The sequence below is a fragment of the Trichosurus vulpecula genome, chromosome 8, assembly GCF_011100635.1.
Source record: "Trichosurus vulpecula isolate mTriVul1 chromosome 8, mTriVul1.pri, whole genome shotgun sequence".
In the NCBI taxonomy this organism is placed as follows: domain Eukaryota; kingdom Metazoa; phylum Chordata; class Mammalia; order Diprotodontia; family Phalangeridae; genus Trichosurus; species Trichosurus vulpecula.
In genome coordinates, this window is record NC_050580.1 from 114,714,736 (window position 1) to 114,734,026 (window position 19,291).

The following is a 19,291-nucleotide window of genomic DNA, read 5'->3' on the forward strand; positions in this document are numbered from 1 at the left end:
ACCTCCAACTTCACATGTGCTGACTTTGCAAATTCAAATTTACCAAGTGAAAGCATGCGTTGAAGAAGGAAAAAGGGGATAAGGTTTTATGATGGATTTCTCCATTTCTAATTCTGAATGGAGATGATGATTGTTGATGTTCCCATTCTCTCTTCTTCTCCATTGTTACCCACAACTATTTCAGTTGGAGGAAACTCTCCAGCAGTAGAGGCTTAACAGGGCATTTGTAGAAGGTCAAAAGAGATTAAAATTCTTTGGGTGGGACAGGAGGCATCCCCTACCTTGTGCTTATCTCCCTCTCACTCTTGGGGAAGAGATGAATTGTGAGTAGAAGGAGATTAAGCAACATGAAACTAAATTCTTAGGATGCTCCAGTGCTGAGACTGTTGCTTTCTGGGGAGCTCTGTTAGCTTTTGGTGTTCTGGCATTATAGCTCCATATATTTTCCTCTTTTGGGGGGGGTAGGGGAACAGTATTTGTATTATTGTTCTTATACAGGTCATAATGAGGAGTATCATTTAAAGGGAGAGAGAAGAAGGTGATGAGAGGTGAAGGGAGTAGGAAAGGAGGCTGTGCTCTATCTTTCAGAGTTTCCTCCATCTAACATAATTCTATCAGTTCTTCTCTCGGACAACATAAAAACAAGGAAGTTGGAATGATCATAGGATCATAGATTTGGTGCTGAAGGTCATCAAGTCCAACCTCCTTGTTAGATGTAGATGAGGAAACTAAGGCCCAGAGAGTTTAAGTGACTTGCCCAGGATCACACAGCTAGTAAATGTCATAAGCAAGGATTTGAACCCATGGTTTATCAACTCCAAGTCTAGTGCTTTAGAGGCACCATGTTGCCTCTAATGGATTTGATATGTTTTGAAGCCAACCCTATGCAACACCCCTTCACAGGCCCTGCCTCCTCGGGATGACAAGATAGAAGTGCCAAGAAATTCCAGTCTTCAGTTGGATGTCTATAGTACCAGGTCCCAGGAAGATAGCTGGGAATCTTCATTAGTAGATTGAGCCCCTTGTTGGACTCTGTCCAGGACTTTCTTTCCCCTTCCCCTGATGAGAAAATTCCAAGTTAATAAAATAAGGAAAGGAGAGGCCTGAACGAAATACCCTAGGACAGGGATTAAGGACCCCTCGTTTCTCATCTCTGCTCAACTACTGAGTATGTGTCTTTGGTAAAAGCTCCTGTACCTTGTTAGTCTCCACCTTCCCCATTTATAAAAGAAAGGGAATAGAAGCAGTGTTGGGACATGGAAGCCCTGGGTTCTAGCCCAAACTGTGACCTTGGGCTAGTCACTTAACTTCTCCTGAGTCTTTGTTTTCCCATATGTAAAAAGGGGTGCAAGGGATGTACAGACTAGATGATTTCTAGGGCCCTTCCTATTTTAACACTCTATCATCTAAGTCATGATTTTATCCATTCTCCTAAAATTCATGAGACAAATGTCTACAGAAAGCTCTGTATTAAGGAAAGTAGAAGAAGCCCAGAAGTTGTTTGTACTGATGGGTTGCCTGAGCCTCTGGGAATAGAAAGGGCTCATGCAAATCTGGGTTTCAGAGGCAGTAATGAGCTTCCTTATGTCTCTCCTCTAATACAGGCCATGAGCACACTGCCTATCCCTTCCACTCTGTGCCATCCCCAAGCTAGGTGTCAGCTCTCACTCAAACCTCTCCCTGGGCAAAGATCTTTTCGACCTTTGCCTTGGACTTATCTTTCAGCTGAAAGAACCAGGAAATGGATGAAGAAAAACAAAGAAGAAAGAAGCCCATTTCTCTTGCTACTGTGGAGAATGGTGTGGAGAACCTGGGAATGGAGTTCCTGGTAATCTCTTATCTCCTGTATCCTGGCACTTTCACTATCAGCAGCCCCTTCTAGACTTAAATCTCCTGCTCCCGACTCCCAGTACCATCAATTTGAAATCATCTTTGCCCAAGTTATTCCCCCTTCCATTCAATGTTACCTCTATCACTTCATTCATTCATTCATTCAAATATTTATTGAGTACCTTCTATGTGTTCAGTGTTGTGATAAGCATTGTGAGCGATACAAAGATTTCTAAGACGTGAATAGATTTGAAAGTCTCTTATGAGGAAAAGGGATTAGACATGTTCTGATGGTGTCCAGAGGGGAGAACCTGCCTCCAGTTTCTACTCTATTTTTCACATAGCTTCCAAAATATTAGTTCTCAAACTTAGATCTGACTATGCTACTCCTCTAATCAAAAATCTTCGATGGTTCCCTGTTTCCCCTAGGATAAAACTCCTCAAACAGGACATTTTAAAAAGTCTTTATTTAATTTTACTTTTTTTCAATTAGTGAACATTTTTTTGTCTCTAAAATTATCTTCACTCCCAAATGGGAAAAAACCCAACCATTTTAACAAATATGCACAGTCAAGCAAAACAAATTCCCATGTTGACTATGTCCAAAAATGTATGTCTCATTCTTTTTTAAATATATTATTTATTTATTCATTTTTAGTTTTCAACATTCACTTCCAAAAGATTTTGAGTTTTAAATTTTCTCCCTTTCCTTCCCCTCCCCCTCCCCAAGATGGCGTGCGATCTGATATAGGCTCTATTTATGCATTCATGCTAAACATATTTTCACATTAAGTCACAATGTAAAGAAGAACTAGAACTAATGGGAGGAACCATGAGAAAGAAGAAACAAAACCAAACCACCAAAGAAAAGGAGAACAAATAGTATGCTTACATCTGCATTCAGACTCCAAAGCTCTTTCTCTGGATGTGAATAGCATTTTCCATCATGAGTCTTTTGGAGTTCTTTTAGATCCTTGCATTGCTGAGGAGAGCCAAGTCTATCAAAGTCAGTCATCACACAATGTGGCTGTTTACTGTGTATAATATTCTCCTGGTTTTGCTCATTTCACTTAGCATCAGTTCATGTAGGTCTTTCCAGGTTTTTCTGAAGTCTGCCTGCTCATCATTTCTTATAGCACAATAGTATTTCGTTATATTCACTATATAAAGACTTGTTCAGCCATTCCCCAATTGATGGGCATCCCCTTAATTTCCAGTTCTTTGCTACCACAAAGAGAGCTGCTGTAAATATTTTTGTCCATGTGGGTCCTTTTCCCTTTTTAATGATCTCTTTGGGATACAGACCTAGAAGTGGTCAAAGAGTATGCATAATTTTATAGCCCTTTGCGCATAGTTCCAAATTGCTCTACAGAATGGTTGGATCAGTTCACAACTCCACCAACAATGCATCAGTGTCCCAATTTTCCCATATCTTCTCCAACATTTATCATTTTCCTGTTTTGTCATGTTAGCCAATCTGATAGGTATAATGTAGTACCTCAAGAGTTCTCTTGATTTGCATTTCTCTAATCAATAGTGATTTAGAGCATTTTTTATATGACTATAGATAGTTTTAATTCCTTCTTCTGAAAACTGCCTGTTCATATCCTTTGATAATTTATCAATTGGTCAATGACTTGTATTCAACTCAGTTCTCTACAGTTTTTAGAAATGAGGCCTTTATCAGAGATACCAGCTATAAAAATTGTTCCCCAGCTTCCTGTTTCCCTCCTAATCTTGGTTGCATTGGCTTCGTTTGCATAAAAACTTTTCAATTTAATGTAATCAAAATTATCCATTTTGCATTTCATAGTGCTCTCTATCTCTTGTTTGGTCATAAATTTTTCCCTTCTCCATAAACCTGACAGGTAATATTCCCTGCTCTCCCAGATTGCTTATAGTATCAGCCTTTATGTCTAAATCATGAACCCATTCTGAATTTATTTTGGTATATGGTGTGAGATACTGGTCTATGGTCAGTTTCTACCATACTACTTTCCAGTTTTCCTGGCAGTTTTTGTCAAATAGTGAGTTCTTATCTCAGAAGCTGGAGTCTTTGGGTTTATCAAACAGTGGATTACTATAGTCATTGACTACTGTGTCTTGTGTATCTAAACTATTCCACTGATCCACCACTCTATTTCTTAGCCAGTATCAAGTAGTTTTAATGACTGCTGCTTTATAATATAGTTTAAGATCTGGTATGGCTAGGCCACCTTCCCTAGCATTTCTTTTCATTAATTTCCTTGATATTCTGGACCTTTTGTTCTTCAAGATGAATTTTGTTATTGTTTTTTTCTAGCTCTATAAAATAATTTTTTGATAGTTTGATTGGTGCAGCACTGAATAAGTAATTTAATTTAGGTAGAATTGTCATTTTTATTATAATAGCTTGGCCTACTCATGAGCAACTGACATTTTTCCAATAATTTAGATTTGACTTTATTTGTGTGAAAAGTGTTTTGTGATTGTATTCATATAGTTCCTTGTTTTGTTTTGACAGGCAGACTCCCAAATATTTCATAATGTCTGCAGTAACATTAGATGGAATTTCTCTTTCAATGTCTTGCTATTGGACTTTGTTAGTAACTGTATGTCTGATTCAGAATCTTGAGTTCATTGCCACTCCTGTCAGGAGGTGGATAGCACACCTCATTGCTGGTTGTCCGGAATTGTGGTTGGGCACTCCATTGACAAACATTCTTAAGTTTTGGGTTTTTTTATTTGTTTGTCTTTACAATGTTGTGATTATTTTATAAGTTGTTCTCCTGGTTCTGCTCACTTTATTCTGCACCTAAAAGTCTTTTTAGATTTCTCTGAAACCATCCCTTTCATCATTTCTTTTGGCACAATAGTATTCCATTACATTCATATATCATAACTTACTCAACCATTTCTGAATTATTGGGCACCTCCTTAATTTCTAACTCTATGCTGCTATAAACATTTTTGTACATATGGATCCTTTTCTTCTTTCTTTAATCTTTTTGGGGTATAAACCTCTTTGTGCTATTACTGCTTTCCAGAACTGGGGGACCAATACCACCAACAGTATGCCCTTTCCCCCTTAGCTCCATCCATATCTGTCATTTTCCTCCTTTGTTGACTTTGCCAATCTGATCCAAGTATGAGCTGGAATTTCAGAGTCATTTTAATTTGCATTTCTCTAATTATTGGTGATTTGGAACATTCTTCATTATGGCTATTGATAGCGTGGATTTCTTCTTTTGAAAACTACCTCTTCTTATCCTTTGGCTATTTGTTAATTGGGAAATACTCAGTTTGAAATTTAAAGCCTTCTTCATCCTGGTCCCTTCTGTTTTTATCTCATATTTTTTCTCTTCATCCAGTCTCCATTCCTGTCAAACTGACCTGATGGCTATCGCCCATTTACAATATTCGATTTCTTGCCTCCACGCTTTTGCACAAGTTGTCCCCTGTGGCCAGAACACACTTTCCTTACATCATTTTTGTAAAACTCCTAGCTGGGTTTAAAATACAACTCAGGTGCTGTATTTATGTCCTACGTGACTGAGACTTTTCTGGATTCCCCCAGAGAGCAGCCAAGGCTCCCTCTCGAAGTTACTTTGTATATACTTTGTACTTTGTTGCTTATATATTCTATCTCCCTAATAGGATACAAACTTGATGAGGGAAGGGACTGTTTCATTTTTATCTTTGTATACCCCCAGACCGATAAATATTTGTTGAACTGAACTGAATTAATACCATTAGCTTAAGTTATAGGGAAGCAGAATGACTAAATAAAGGGAATAGCTTCTTAGTAATCAGAGATCTTCAAAGATGGATTGGGCCTCTTTGTGAGTTCCCTGTGACTAGTGTTGTTCAAACAATTCCATTCAGCCCAACAAACATTTGTTAAACACCTAGCATGGTGCTGGGTTCTGAGGGAGATACATTATCTATATAACCATACATCAGTATCATATGTTTACACCATCCCTACCCTCTCGGGCTGGTGAGTGGATATGACACAAATAGAAGTCATTGGGGATATTACAGAAAGACCAATGTAGAGGCATCATTTAATTCAATGCTGTCATTACGCAGATGAGGCAACTGAAGCCCAGAGTGGGTTAGATGACTCTGTATGGGTCACACAGGTAGTAAGTATCAGAGATAGGATTTGAACCCATTTTTTCTGACTATGAATTCATCCGACTCTCCCCTGTTCAAAATGCTGTAGGTAAGGGTTGACTGTATCACTTCTAAGTATCCCTTCTCTATCTGAGGCTCTATGATTCTAAGGAGCATGCAAGTTAGTATCCATCCTTCAAAGGCCAAAGCAGGTCTCGTGTCCATGGAGCCTCCCTCAGTAATTCTAGTCAGCAATGATATCACCTCTTCCTGATTGTGACATATGTAACCAAATTGCATTTCCCTCCTACTTCGTTGTCTAATTGTTTCTAATGTGTCTGTGTCTTATCTTCCCTGTATAACTAAGCTTCTAAAGGCAGAGACTGTGGCATAATTGTTGACATTTCTATAGTTAAAATTTATATTTATTATATAATTTATAGTTATTGTATGCATATGTTTTAATATAAATTATATAAAAATATTTATTAAAGAACCTGTCACTCTACCTAGTTTTACTCTAACACTTCACTAAAATGACAACAAACTTCCACACATTAATGTTTTCAATTCAGCACACATTCATCAGGAGCCTCTTAGCTACAAGGTGATGGAGATACCAAAACAAAAGTGAAACAGTTCCTGCCCTCAAGGAGCTTACATTCTATCAAGAGAGAATACATACATAATATACAAATAAGGAAATATGAGATATGTATGAAGTGATTTCAAGATGGAGAGAGTGCTATTACTGGGGAAATCAGAAGAGACCTTTCCCAGTAGCAATATCTGAGCTTAGTTTTAAAGAAAATCTTTTGGAATCATGGCTGGTCATTGAATTGATCAGAATTCTTAATTCTTTCAAAACAGTTTGTCTTTAAAATGTTGTTATTGTATAAACTGTTCTCTTGGTTCTGCTACCCTCATTTGGCATCAGTTCATCCAAATCTTTTCAGGTTTCTCTGAAACCATCCCCTTCATCATTTCCCAGTGCACAAGAGTATTCCATCACACTAACATAACGTAACTTATTCAGCCGTTCCCCAACTGATGACAGACTCCTCCATTTCAAGTCCTTTGCCACCACAAAGAGAGCAAAGCATATATTTTAAGATGCATCACAAACCAGTATAAACATGACTATCAGAACTCACCTGGGTCTTCAAAATGGCCAGAGAAGTATAAAGTTGTTCACTGCTCCCCCAAATATGGCAAATATGAATGTGTTTCAGAGCTGTGTCCTCATCAGTTTTGATTTTTACAGCTTAGTTTTTTTTTCCTTAGTGAATGAACCAACCCACTGTGTGTGACTTGACAGTTTAAATTTATAAAACGTTTTCCTTCCAATTGTCACATGCATTAGATAGTATGGTGTAGCAGATATGGAGACAGAAAACTCAGGTTTGAGATCTGACTCTGAGCTGTATAGTCCTAGGAAAGTACCTAGCCTCTCTAGTAGACCTCAGTTTCCTCACCCATAAAATCAGAATACTATGCCTCTGCTTGTGTTAGATCCACCCACCTGCCTGTGAGCTCCGTGAGGGTAGGAACCATGTCTTATGTAGATACTATGCCACCTTCCTCATAGAGTCATTAAGAGGTAAGGCGTAAGGTATTATATGAATATTAATTATTACTATCACCCCATTTTCCAGATGAGGTAACTGAGCCTCGAAGGGGTTCGGTGACTTGCCCACATATATATGGTCAACAAGTATCAGACCTGGGATATGAACTGAATTCTTCTAACTTGAAGTTCAGTGTTCTTTCCATTGTGCCATACACAATGGGGAAAGGGATAAGCATTTATATAGCACCTACTATGTGCCAGGTACTGCACCAAGCACTTTTTGGGCAAATATTGTTTCCTTTGTGATTATTATTTCCATATTACAGTTGAGGAAACTGAGGCAAACAGAGATTAAGTATCTAGCTAGTGCCTGAGGCTGGATTTGAACTCAGATCTTTCTGGTTCTGGTCTCAGTGCTTTGTCTACTGTGTCATCAGCTGCCTCAGTGGTACTTGTATTTTCTCTGGAACCTAGCATGTTGTTAGCTCTTAGTGAATATTTGCTGACTTTTCTCTTTCATTGTCTGGTCCTTGTCTGTGTGTGGAGGAGGAAGGCCAGGACATTGGTGGACCGGTATGGGATGAAGAGAGGGGGACTGGTTTGGATGCTGGGGCCAGGCCCTCCCCATTCTGGAGGTATGGAGCTTAGAACTTTTGTTCATATGGTGACAAGAGCTAAAAGTGGGAGCAGGAAACAGTGGGAGGAAGATTCTGTCCAGAGGCTCCTTTTTCTCTATTCCCTTTTTCCTCTGACACCTCTATACCAGTGTCTTCTGATTCTAGGTGTTGGGGAAACCCTGAAGTGGGCCAGAAGAAATTGTTAAGCAATAGGGATGAGGGGTCTTCTCCAGTGGTGCATATTACCTCTATATCACCTATATCACGGGCCAGACTTTTAGACTCAGGAGATTCCAAGGAGTTTTACTAGGCTGTGGGTTGTGGGAATGGGGTTCCTACATAGAAATGTCCACCTGGCTTTCTGCAGAGGGGAAGGTTATATGGGATGGGCAGGGAGAGGATGCAGAAAACCCCATTCTGGGGACGTAAATGTTAGGATAATATTGCCCATCAGAGCATGGGAACTGAATAGTACCATGGCCCTGTGTGCATGTGTGTATATATATGTATATATGTATGTATATATCATATATATGATATGTATTAAACATACACACATATTAGACATATATGTATTTACATAAGAATATTACCTATATGTATATTATAGACATATATGATATGTCTATATTATACATATGCACACAGAGCCATGGTACTCAGTACCATAGTAGTCAGTGTATACTTATGTATATATATATTCACCCCTTCTCATTCTATATACATACACATTATATATATATACATATGTATGTACATACACATGTGTATATGTACAATACATGTTTGTAGGTACACATTTATATGTAGATCTATGTATATTGTGTATACATACACATATGTGTATATACACACATAATATATGCACATGTATACACACATATGAACATGTGAGTGGAAGGATAGCATTCCTGGGGCTGGGAGCTTTCAGTTCCCTTTCCTGATGAATGTAAGTCATCTGGGGATGATGCTCATCCAGTTCAGCCTAGGGTCAGGTTTGCTCTGACCTGCTGTCCACTTACATTGGTCCATCTGCTGGGATGACATGGCAGCCACCTGGCTTTTTAAGGGACTAGACAGTTTAACCTGAAGGCCCCCAGGATCGCAGTGGGAGTTAGCTGGAGCAGTTGAGAGCTGGGCAAAAACAGTCACTAATTATTTGCTTTGGTAGGAGATTGCAGCTGGCTTCTTCAAAAGCGAGAATGTTTTGCAGAGACCATGCTGAATTGTTTCGATGGATCTTCTTGGGCCTGTTGTGTACAGGTGAGACACCAAATCTGTTCTTTCTGGGGACACAGGGGAGTTCCACATGCCCCCACCTGACACTATTCAAACTTCACAAAAGACTCCTTCCAGCTTTGGTCCCAGGGAGGTGCCAATTCTGGAATTTCCACAAATTTGCTCTCTAAATTTTGACTTCCCTTTTTTGGCATCTCCCAAAGAGCCCGCCCTTTCCAGTTTGTTTTTCCCAAAGTCCCTGATATGTGCTGTCCTTTGCCTTCTGACTCAACCAAAAGCAGGTCACGCTTCAAAGTTCATTGAAGGCAAGGTCTATGCCTTGCTCATCTTGGGATCCCTCCCCTGTGCCTTGCACATAGTAGGTAGTCAATACATATTTGTTAATTGGCCAGTTACATATTTGGTGGTTGAGGGTCAGCATTGTATGGCAGAAAGAATATGGTCCTGAGCCTGTAGACCTGTGTTTTAGTTTTTGCTTTGATATTAACTAGGTGGGTGATTCTGGGTAAATCATTTAATGCTCTTACCTTCACTTTTCTCAGCTATAAGATGGGTTGGATTAAGGTCCAAGGTCCCTTGTGGCTCTAACAATCTATCTTTGCTCTTAGCATCATGATATAGTGGAAAAGGCATTGACTCTGCAGTCAGAAGACCACTCAGGTCCTTACAACTCTCAAATTCGGTGATTCTCTGTGTCAGGGGTCCTGGCTTTCTAACCTGCCTCTGAGGCTTAACTCTGTGTGGCCTTCAGCAAGTCACTTACCTTCCTCAGGCCTCAGCTTCCACATCTGTAAAACAAAGCATTGGACCAGATAGCCTCTAGAGTTCTTCCCACTTCCATATCGATGATCTTATTCCATGATCCTGCTCTTGTGGGATTGAATTTTTGATTTCCTAAAACTGGACAGTGAGACCAATTGAGTCACTCACTCACCACCCTTACTGTTCCTGTAGCCTCTGTAAGGGGTAGAGAAAGGCAAAGCTCCCTGGGGGTAAGGGTTGCACTTACTCTGGAGAAGTCATGACTCTGAAGCTCTCCCCATCCCCTTTCATCTCTTTTAGCTTATGCTGCCTTTGTGCTGACAGCCTGTCTCCTGGATTTCCAAAGAGCTCTGGCTTTGTTCATCATCACATGTGTAGTTCTTTTCTTTCTGGCCCACAGCCTGTTCAAAAAACTTTTGGGAAAGAAAGTGTTAAGATATCTGAAGCACCTAAATAATCCTACCTTGAATATCTGGCTAAAACGGTGAGTAAGAGAGGGCCCCCTGGGTACCTGGCTGCCTCTCCTTGTCATCTCTTACTGGATCATCCTGAGCTGGATTAGGCTGTCACAGTACCATGCCCCCTCCCTCCCACTACTACCTTGGGGAGATAAGCCCATTTGGTTGAGTTTTGTGGCCCCTGGCTTATTCCACTCACTGTTGGGCTTTGCTTCCCCAGAAGGGTCTTCCCACACCATGGGGAATCTGAGCAAACTGTGCTTGGTTTCTCTGGTTACCTGCTGAGTCACTGGCTCAGTAAGATCTACATGGTTTCAAAGCTCTTCCATCTTAGCCCAATTTGTATGCTTCCTACCAGCAGTGGGGAATCTGTGGCCTTGAGGCCACATGTGGCCCTCCAGGTCCTCAAGTGTGGCTTTGACTAAATCCAAACTTCACAAAACAAATCCTTTTATTAAGGGGATATGTGACCATACCTGAGGATCTAGAGGGCCACATGTGGCCTCAAGGCTGCTGCAGGTTCCCCACCCCTGCTACCTTGGGTTCTGAGTGAGCTGTAACATGTCTCTACTCAGTCTCAGGCTTTGGATTCTCACACCAGCATTTCTCTCGTCCCTGGGTCTCAGTGTCCTGGGCCATCCTCCAGCTTGGATTAGCATCTGCAGGCTTGGGTGCTAGAGGCCTGGCCCTGAGCATATCATTGAGGACTCTATTACTTGGAGAATGTACAACCATGGAAAGGGAGAAACACCCAACAAACAAGATTCCTCACCCTGTCCTCAATATATATTCTGATTAAACCCGCTGTTGAAAGGATGTGCTCAGTGGGGACAGCCACCTCTTCTCACCCCCTTTGGAATTTACTCTTCTGGAATCCGGGCTTTCAAGGTATGAGAGTGATGTAGGAAGCTCATGACACAGGCTGGAGATTGTCCAGTTGTCGACTGGTGTTCTCACCTGACTCTCCACACTGGCAACATTCCTGGGCCTCTGTGAGTCTGAGCCCAGCTGAGAGTGCCCAAGTGCCCTCTGTACCTAGCTCCTTGGGCTGGCCCCACTTTGCCACAACTAGGGACAAACTCCATGAGGGCAGAGGACCTATCTTATCTTAAATTTTGTTTCATTCTCAAAGCTTATCTCAGGACTCTGTACAAGTCAGCAGGCAAGGCCCTGTGATTTCACAGACCTGAGAACTTCCTTCACTGACAAAATCTTAAAAAGTTGTCTCAGAAATCAAAGCACAGAGATAAATGACTTGCCATAGTCACGCAGCTATTAAGTGTAAGTGGTGGGATTTGAACCCAGGCCTTCCTGATTCCAACTTTAGCAATGTAACCACTGTTGTGTACACACTAGACAGTTAATGTTAGCACAAAAGAATGAGTGGTCATCAGGCATAGCTCCTGGGCTAAGTCTGAATGTCTGTACAGCCTTTGGAAAAATCCTAAATCCAATTCTGAGTCTAGTCCAGAGACCCAGGGAGGTATATGGTAGGACTTTCTCCTTGTTCTAGACTAACATAATAGAAGCATGATACTCGTGGATGCTGGTACCTTAGGACAAAGCCCCAGTTGCCCTTTATTAGTTACAGCTTTTGGTGGGCTTACCCATGGGTAGTGAGTAACATGTTCCTTGGCACTTCATCTGCAGGTGTCTAGGGGCAGCTGCTTTGGTGGGCCTGGTATTGTGGCTGGCTCTGGACACCTCCCAACGGCCGGAGCAGCTGGTGTCCTTTGCAGGCATTTGCATGTTCGTTATTTTCCTCTTTGCCTTCTCTAAACATCACTTCAAAGTGAGTGTACATGCTGGGCTGCCTATAGGGGGCTGGGAGGGAGGGATATAGCATCTTCTTTCTTCCCCAGTGGTTTCCCATGAACTCCTCAGGGCTCTCTTTGGTCAGGAGAAGCCTGCTCTCCTATAACTAGACTAGCAAGTTCTTCCCCACCCCACCCCACCCCACATAGCCATAGATCGGTGGAGATTGTTGAGGGATGAGACTGTGCCTGAGGGTATCAACATGTGGTTATGAAGCAGTTATGGAGGACTACAGTGTGTTCCTAGCCTTGGGGCTGTGCCTGAAGCATGGCACCTGAGGCAGTGGAATGGTGGATGTTGAACTGGAGGGGATGTAGTCAGTCCATTCAACTGCATTGTACAAGAAGGGGACTTAGTGAACCCCTAGTCACTGGGCCAGGGATTTAAAGTTGGAAATGACCTTGGGGGGCATTTAGTCATTTAGTCTAATCTCCTCATTTTTCACACAAAGAAACTGAGACCCAGAGAAAGTAAGCAACATGCCCAAGGTCACACATCCAGCTAGGTAAATAGCAAAATGATTTATTTCCCCCTACAGAAGGAGGGAGGTGGGGACAGTGAGAAGAAGAAAGAACTTCCAAAGAACATACCCTGGCCCCAGCTGCAGTCTGTGTGACTGTAAGGTGGGGTGGGGTCTTCTCACCAGACCCAGGATCACTACAATCAGTGTTACAGCCTCTTGCTCTGATGTGCTTGTGAACCTGGGCTGTCGCCTCTCTGACTCCCTCCTCGTAGCAAACTCCTGCACATTGAGAGGAAGGGACCGCTTCGTCTTCGTTTCTCATTTGTTTGACTTTCTGGATTTGGAAGCTTCTCCAGGTTCTGGAGCGATTGAATACTGTGCTGGGGAAAGTACCTTGGTTCTTGAAATAGATTCTCTCATTCTATATTCATGGTTGGGGTCAAGGTCCTTCTGTTTACTTTTCTCAGGGGGCATTCGTGCAGGGACCTAAAGATGATTCATCAAAACTGTCAGGTTCGGTTCAGTCCTAGATAAGGCACATTGGGTTCAAGTCAGGTCATGGGTCCCCCATGAATATATTTCTGCTGAAAGTAGCACTAGGAAACCCCCAGTCTTGGAGAGAATGGTTTTGTTCTGGGGATTGTAGAGTTTCTGGCCACAGTTCATTGGGCTAGGTTGTCCAGGTCACAGAGGGATTTGATGTCTCAGCCCTCTGTATTCAATCTATCACACCAAACTATGACTGAATCCGCTAGACCAGGGGAAAATACCTCTTGGCAGTCTCCTGGCTTGCTCCCCGCCTTATTCTTCCCTGAGCTCCTAGGTAGTGAATTGCTACCTAGAGGCCATACCTTAGTGGCAGAGGCCTGGAAAATACGGGCCACATTTTCTTTTGTATTTCAGGTGTCCTGGAGGGCTGTATTATGGGGCCTTGGTCTGCAGTTTGTTCTTGGCATCTTTGTTATCAGAACTGAACCTGGATTTGTGGCATTCCAGTGGCTGGGTGACCAGATCAAGGTATGGTAGGCTCTATTTTTGTCCTAATGCCCTGGGAAGGTAGAACCAGGTAGGATATATCACCTACATTTCCCACTGTCCCCACTCCCTCAGAGGTTCATATCATAAAGAATTTTTTTAAAAGGAAATATGTTCAGCAAAACTAACCAATATTGAATGCCTGATGTTAATATGCAGTATTTCATACCTGTGGTCCCCTACCTCTGCAAAAAAAAAAAGTGCGCAGGGTAGGTATCTCCTTATAGCTTTTTTTTGGTATGAACCTTGGTTATTCTAATTTTGAGGCATTCAGTTTTAAGATAAGCATTGTTCTTTGTTTGATATATAATACTTCATCCTTGTCAAAGCACCTTTCTACCTGCTATCTCACTTGAGATGTGGGATCAGATTGTAGAAATTGTAGATGCATAGAGCTGGACAGGGGAACCTGAAAGATCATCTGGTCCAATCTTTCTCTCCTTTTTCTTTTTTAAAGAATGGTGATTATCAAACTAATTTGTCTCAGATCTGGAAATTGTAGCTTGTGCCCCCCAGTAACACCTCTGGAACACTGAGGCGGAACATTCTCCCAAGGGGCTTAAAGCCTTTCCAACCCCTGAGCTCTCTCAGATCAGAGACGGGGGATCATTCAAAATGGTGACTTGCGAGAAGCAGCAGCTTGCTCCTAGTCTCAAAGAGAGTCAGTGGTTCAGTTTTCTCCATCGGCATCTGTTTTCTTAGCCTCCCCGCCCTGCCCCTACACCCATGCACCCCTTGGTCCCCAGCCTCCAGCTGTTGGGTCCCATCATCCCCTGCCTTTTACAGACCTTGATTTTCCCCACACCAGCAGCATCACAAGACTCCACATTAGTGGACTATAAAATGTACATATTAGAATTCATCTCCCCGTAGCATTGATCATATATTCCATCCATTCAAACATCTGCATTAATGGGTATGGATCTAGGACTTGGGTTCTCTATGTTCCCGCTAGAGAATGAGAAGCCTCTAAGAGAGGCTTCTTTCTAGAAGGGAAGGTTCAAATCTTTCAGCCCTCAGTGTGATATTGCTGAAACAAAACTGGGCCAAGAATGAAGGAGACACAGGGACTCTCTGTGTGATCTTGATCAAGCCATCCATTTCCCTTCTCTTGGCCTACGTTTCCTCATCTGTAAAGGGAAAGGGTTGACTTAAGTAAAAGAGCACTGGCTTTGGAGTCAGAGGACCTGGGTTCAGATTCTGCTTCTGATGCTTACGACCTAGATGACCTTAGCCACAACCTCCCTGTGCCTCCCTTTCTGTAGCTATAAAATGAGACTAGATGGTCTCAGGCAACCCTTTCAGCGTTAGATTTATGAATGTGTGATCTCTGAGATCCTTTTACAGATCTTAGATTCCTTGGCCCACAGGACAAACCAGGGCCCCATCTCCTGACCAAGACTCTTATCTCAGCTGAGCATGTTGTGAGACAGAGGCAGTTATCAAGAGGGTCCTGGGCCTCACACTGTTAACTGGCGGCTACCCTGGGCAGTGGGAGGGGAGCTCTGGAGGCAGGAAAACTGGTTTCTCTTCCTGCCTGTCTTTCCTTCCTCCTTTCACGCTGTGTTTTTTTGTTCCTCCCTCAGATTTTCCTGGACTACACCGTAGCTGGCTCCAGCTTTGTCTTTGGGGAGACGCTGGTGAAGGACATTTTTGCCTTTCAGGTCAGGTCTGCATTTATAGATAGGAGACATTCTGGAACAGCTGCTTGCCAGACGTCAAGCCAGTGGAGGCTCGGTTCACTGACCTGCCAGGCAGGGGCCGGAATGGAGACGGCTGGGGGCTGAGTGTCTCCTGTTGTCAGGGAGCTAGCCCTGGGCAAAGTGGCTTTTAAAATGTGGTCACAGATTTTTAAAAACTATTTTTTTCAATTGATAAGCATTTATTTTCTCACCCTATTACCTCTATTTTCTCCCAAATGGAAAAACAAACAAACAAAACCTCCAAATCACCTATATAATACATATGCATAGTTAAGCAAAACAAATTCCCCAATTGGTCATGTCCAAAAATGTACTTATTCTATATCTGGAGCCCATCGTGCACCTCTTTGTCAGGAGATGGTTAGCATGGGCAAGGATTTATTCTGAGCCTGGAATCGGGTAAATAAAGAATTTTATAATATGCCCAGCCTGTGAAAAGTCTGTGGGGTTAAGATCCAGGTTTGGGGGATACCATGTAGGCTTAGGTGACCGACCAGGGCTGGGATTTAGGCAGCATTAGGGCTAGAGGCAGGCAAGGTAGGCAGATGTCTAGGAGGTAATATATAGGTCAACAAGAGACACTTTTTGATATGACTTTTTATAAATGAACTTTTTTAAATGCTAGAAAATTCTGTTCTCCAGGCCCATGGGTATTTATTTTGTGATAAATCCAGTTACATGTGACGGGTAGTGTTCTGTGGTAGATAAGAGTGCTAGAAGCTGGAGTGGGTTTAAATTCTGTCCCAGACACCCTATAACTGTGTGATTCTCGCCCAGGTCACTTACCTTCTTTCAGTTTCCTCATCTGTAAAATGCGGCTAATCACAGCCCCCACCTTAGATCATTGTGAAGATCAACGAAATAAAATAGGTAAAAACCCTTTGCAAACCTTAAAGTGAAATAATGTCAGTTACAGAGAAGGCTCAGAGACCTGTTCGACAGTAACATGCAGGGGAGGAGGTGGTTTGCAGACAAAGCCTAAAATACACAAACACAGATGCTTCATCCCAGTTCTGGGCCCAGGGTGATTGCTCTGCCACAGACTCAGGGGTACATGGGAATGAGTTTGCTAAACCCTTAGTTCAATCCAGGGACAAATACAGAAAGTGGTGCCTGGGACCTCATCTAATCCAGGAGGTTTCTGTAATACAAAAGTTAATGCCAACTTAAACCACAACAAAACCAGATTAGATGTTTATCTCAAAGTTACACAGTTTTGAAAGGAGCTCAAATTATATTTCTGACATCATGTTAATTTACAAAAATAATAAAAAAAAACAGATGAATTAACAGAGAGCCCAGATTTCTGGTCTTAACTTAAATCTAGATATACGTATGCACTTGGAAGGTCAAGAACAAGAAGGAACTTTAAGACCATCTAGTCCAACACCTTCCTTTTACAGATGAGATAACTGAGGCACAGAGATTATTCAAGGACACAGAGCTAGTTAGTGTCCACGCTGGAATTAGAACCCAGGTCTCTGGACTCTTACTCTAGTACTTTATCAATTACAACAAATAGAAAAATGACCCTGTTTTTCCCAGCCTCAAAATGGATATAGCTTCCATTTAAATATTACTTGAAGGTTTGCAAAGCTTATCTACATGCATTATCACTTCTGAACCTCACAATAACCTTGAATGGTAGGCACTTAATTATCCCAGATGAGGCAATTGAGGCTTAGGTGACTTGCCCACAGTCACACTGCTAGAGTCTAAGACAGGATTTAAATCTGGGTCTTCCTTATTCCAAGTCTAGTACTCTGTACTCCACATTAATAGCCTTTTGGTATCACCAAGGGAAAAAAAAAACTTATTAATTGGTGGCAAAGGACTTTGAGACTTGACATTCGATCAAGGAGGAAGTAATAAGTGATGTTGATTTGTCATTAACCAAACTCCATGGCATTTCCCTGGGGTTCACTGGTCAGTTACTCAGTAGACGGTCTTTGGGAGGCTTTGGCCTCTTTTCCCAGACGCTGCCTTTGTGAGCATCTCCAATGACTCCAGGCCCAGAATTGACCCTTGTGGAGACCTACTTGCCAATTCTCTCTTGTGGCTGGCTCAGAGCGTGGTGGAAAGGTTGCTAAAAATGGCTGTTGCTGGTGACAATTGCTGTGTTGATGGGCTCAGGGGGTGACATAGCTGACAAGGCGTCAATGCCTAAGGAGGTGTAGTCATCTGGGAAAAGTTGCTCCTGGGAGCTCATATAACACAGAGAGATTCCAGCAAGAATGTTATAGGTAAATAAAGGGAACCAAGGAAACCCATTCATCACCTCGAATGACAAGGGGCGTGGGTTCTTTGGGAGCCTTCTGCTGGAGAAGTAGCTGTGCTAACTCACCCTGGACCTTAGAACAGTTCATTCCATCTTTCTGAGCCTCAATGGAAAAATGAAGGGCTTGGATTATACTGAGCTCTAGGGTTTCTTTTGGCTTTAAGGTCCTGTGTTTGTATATGAGTTCAGTTGGCAATGTGGCATGGCAGGAAGAGCACAAGACTAGGAGTTTTGAGACCTGGACTCTAAGGTCTATTTAATTTGAAGGCATTGTACCCTGGAAAGAGTGAGAGGCTTTGGAGTCTTAGGATCTGGGTTCAAATACCACTTCTGATGCCGGGCAAGTCACTTAATCTCAATTTCCTTAGCTGAGGGATCTGGACTAGAAGGCCTCTGAGATCCTGCTAATATAACCAAGCTCTCTAAACTTCTGGGGTAAAAAGGGACTTGGATTTTTTTGAGGGGGTCTTCTCTGCACCTTCCTAAATCACAGTGAAAAAAATGGCTGGTTTTGATGATCCTCTGTGAACAAGCATTTATTAAATGCCTCCTGTATGCCACACATTAAATTCACTGCTGGGAATTCAAAGATTAAAACAAAATGTTCCCTCTAAATGAGCAGCTAGGTGGTGCAGTGGATAGAGCATTGGGCCTGGAGTCAGGAAGATCTGAATTCAAATCTGGCCTCGGATACTTTCTAGCTGTGTCACCCTGGGCAAGTCACTTAACCCTGTTTGCCCCCATTTCTTCATCTGTAAAATGAGCTGAAGAAGGAAATGGCAAACCGCTCTACTATCTTTACCAAGAAAACCCCACATGGGATCATGAAGAGTCGGACATGACTGAATAACAGGAACAAGAAGTGAGCTTATGTTCTGCTAGAGTGGGAGTTCTTAACCTGGCGCCCATGGACAGATTTTAGGGGGTCTGTGAATCCTTTTAAAAATGTTTCAATTACTGTATTTTGATATAATCAGCTTTCTTTATAATCCCATGCAGTTTATTTGTGCATTTACAAACATTATTCTCCGAGAAAGCAGCTGTAGGTTTCATCAGATGGCTGAAGAAGTCAAGGACACAAACGAGGTCGAGAATCTCTGTTATAATTAGGGCCTACATTTTACTGAAGGGAAAATAAGATGTAAACCATAAAATAAATTCAGAGCAGTTATTTGGGAATGGGCATTAGCAGCTAGGGGAGTCAGGAAGCTGCTGGTGTGGAACTGCAGCAGAACCGTAGAGAGTGCTGGGCTTTCCCAGACACAGAGGTGAGGAATAGAACCTTTCCTAGCTCAAGAGGCCCCTTCCAAGGCTCCCAGATCTGGGACTCCTGGCTGCCCTCCTTCAGTTGCATGGGCTTTCTCTTCCACCTGTACTTTTCTAATTACACTGTGCCATCATGGGAAAATGATGCCATTAAAGG

The 19,291-nt window shown here is 42.2% G+C and overlaps 1 protein-coding gene across 1 annotated transcript in view; it reads left to right on the forward strand.

Moving 5' to 3' along the window:
* The first annotated feature begins 1,741 nt into the window (after positions 1-1,741).
* The window catches only part of SLC28A1 (solute carrier family 28 member 1), a 44,482-nt gene continuing 26,932 nt past the window's right edge, over positions 1,742-19,291 (forward strand). Inside the window, exons 1-7 of the mRNA XM_036735713.1 lie at positions 1,742-1,828; positions 8,045-8,133; positions 9,287-9,378; positions 10,417-10,600; positions 12,225-12,366; positions 13,756-13,869; positions 15,474-15,551. Coding sequence (XP_036591608.1) covers positions 1,742-1,828; positions 8,045-8,133; positions 9,287-9,378; positions 10,417-10,600; positions 12,225-12,366; positions 13,756-13,869; positions 15,474-15,551 — 786 coding nt within the window. The remainder of the gene's footprint in view (positions 1,829-8,044; positions 8,134-9,286; positions 9,379-10,416; positions 10,601-12,224; positions 12,367-13,755; positions 13,870-15,473; positions 15,552-19,291) is intronic.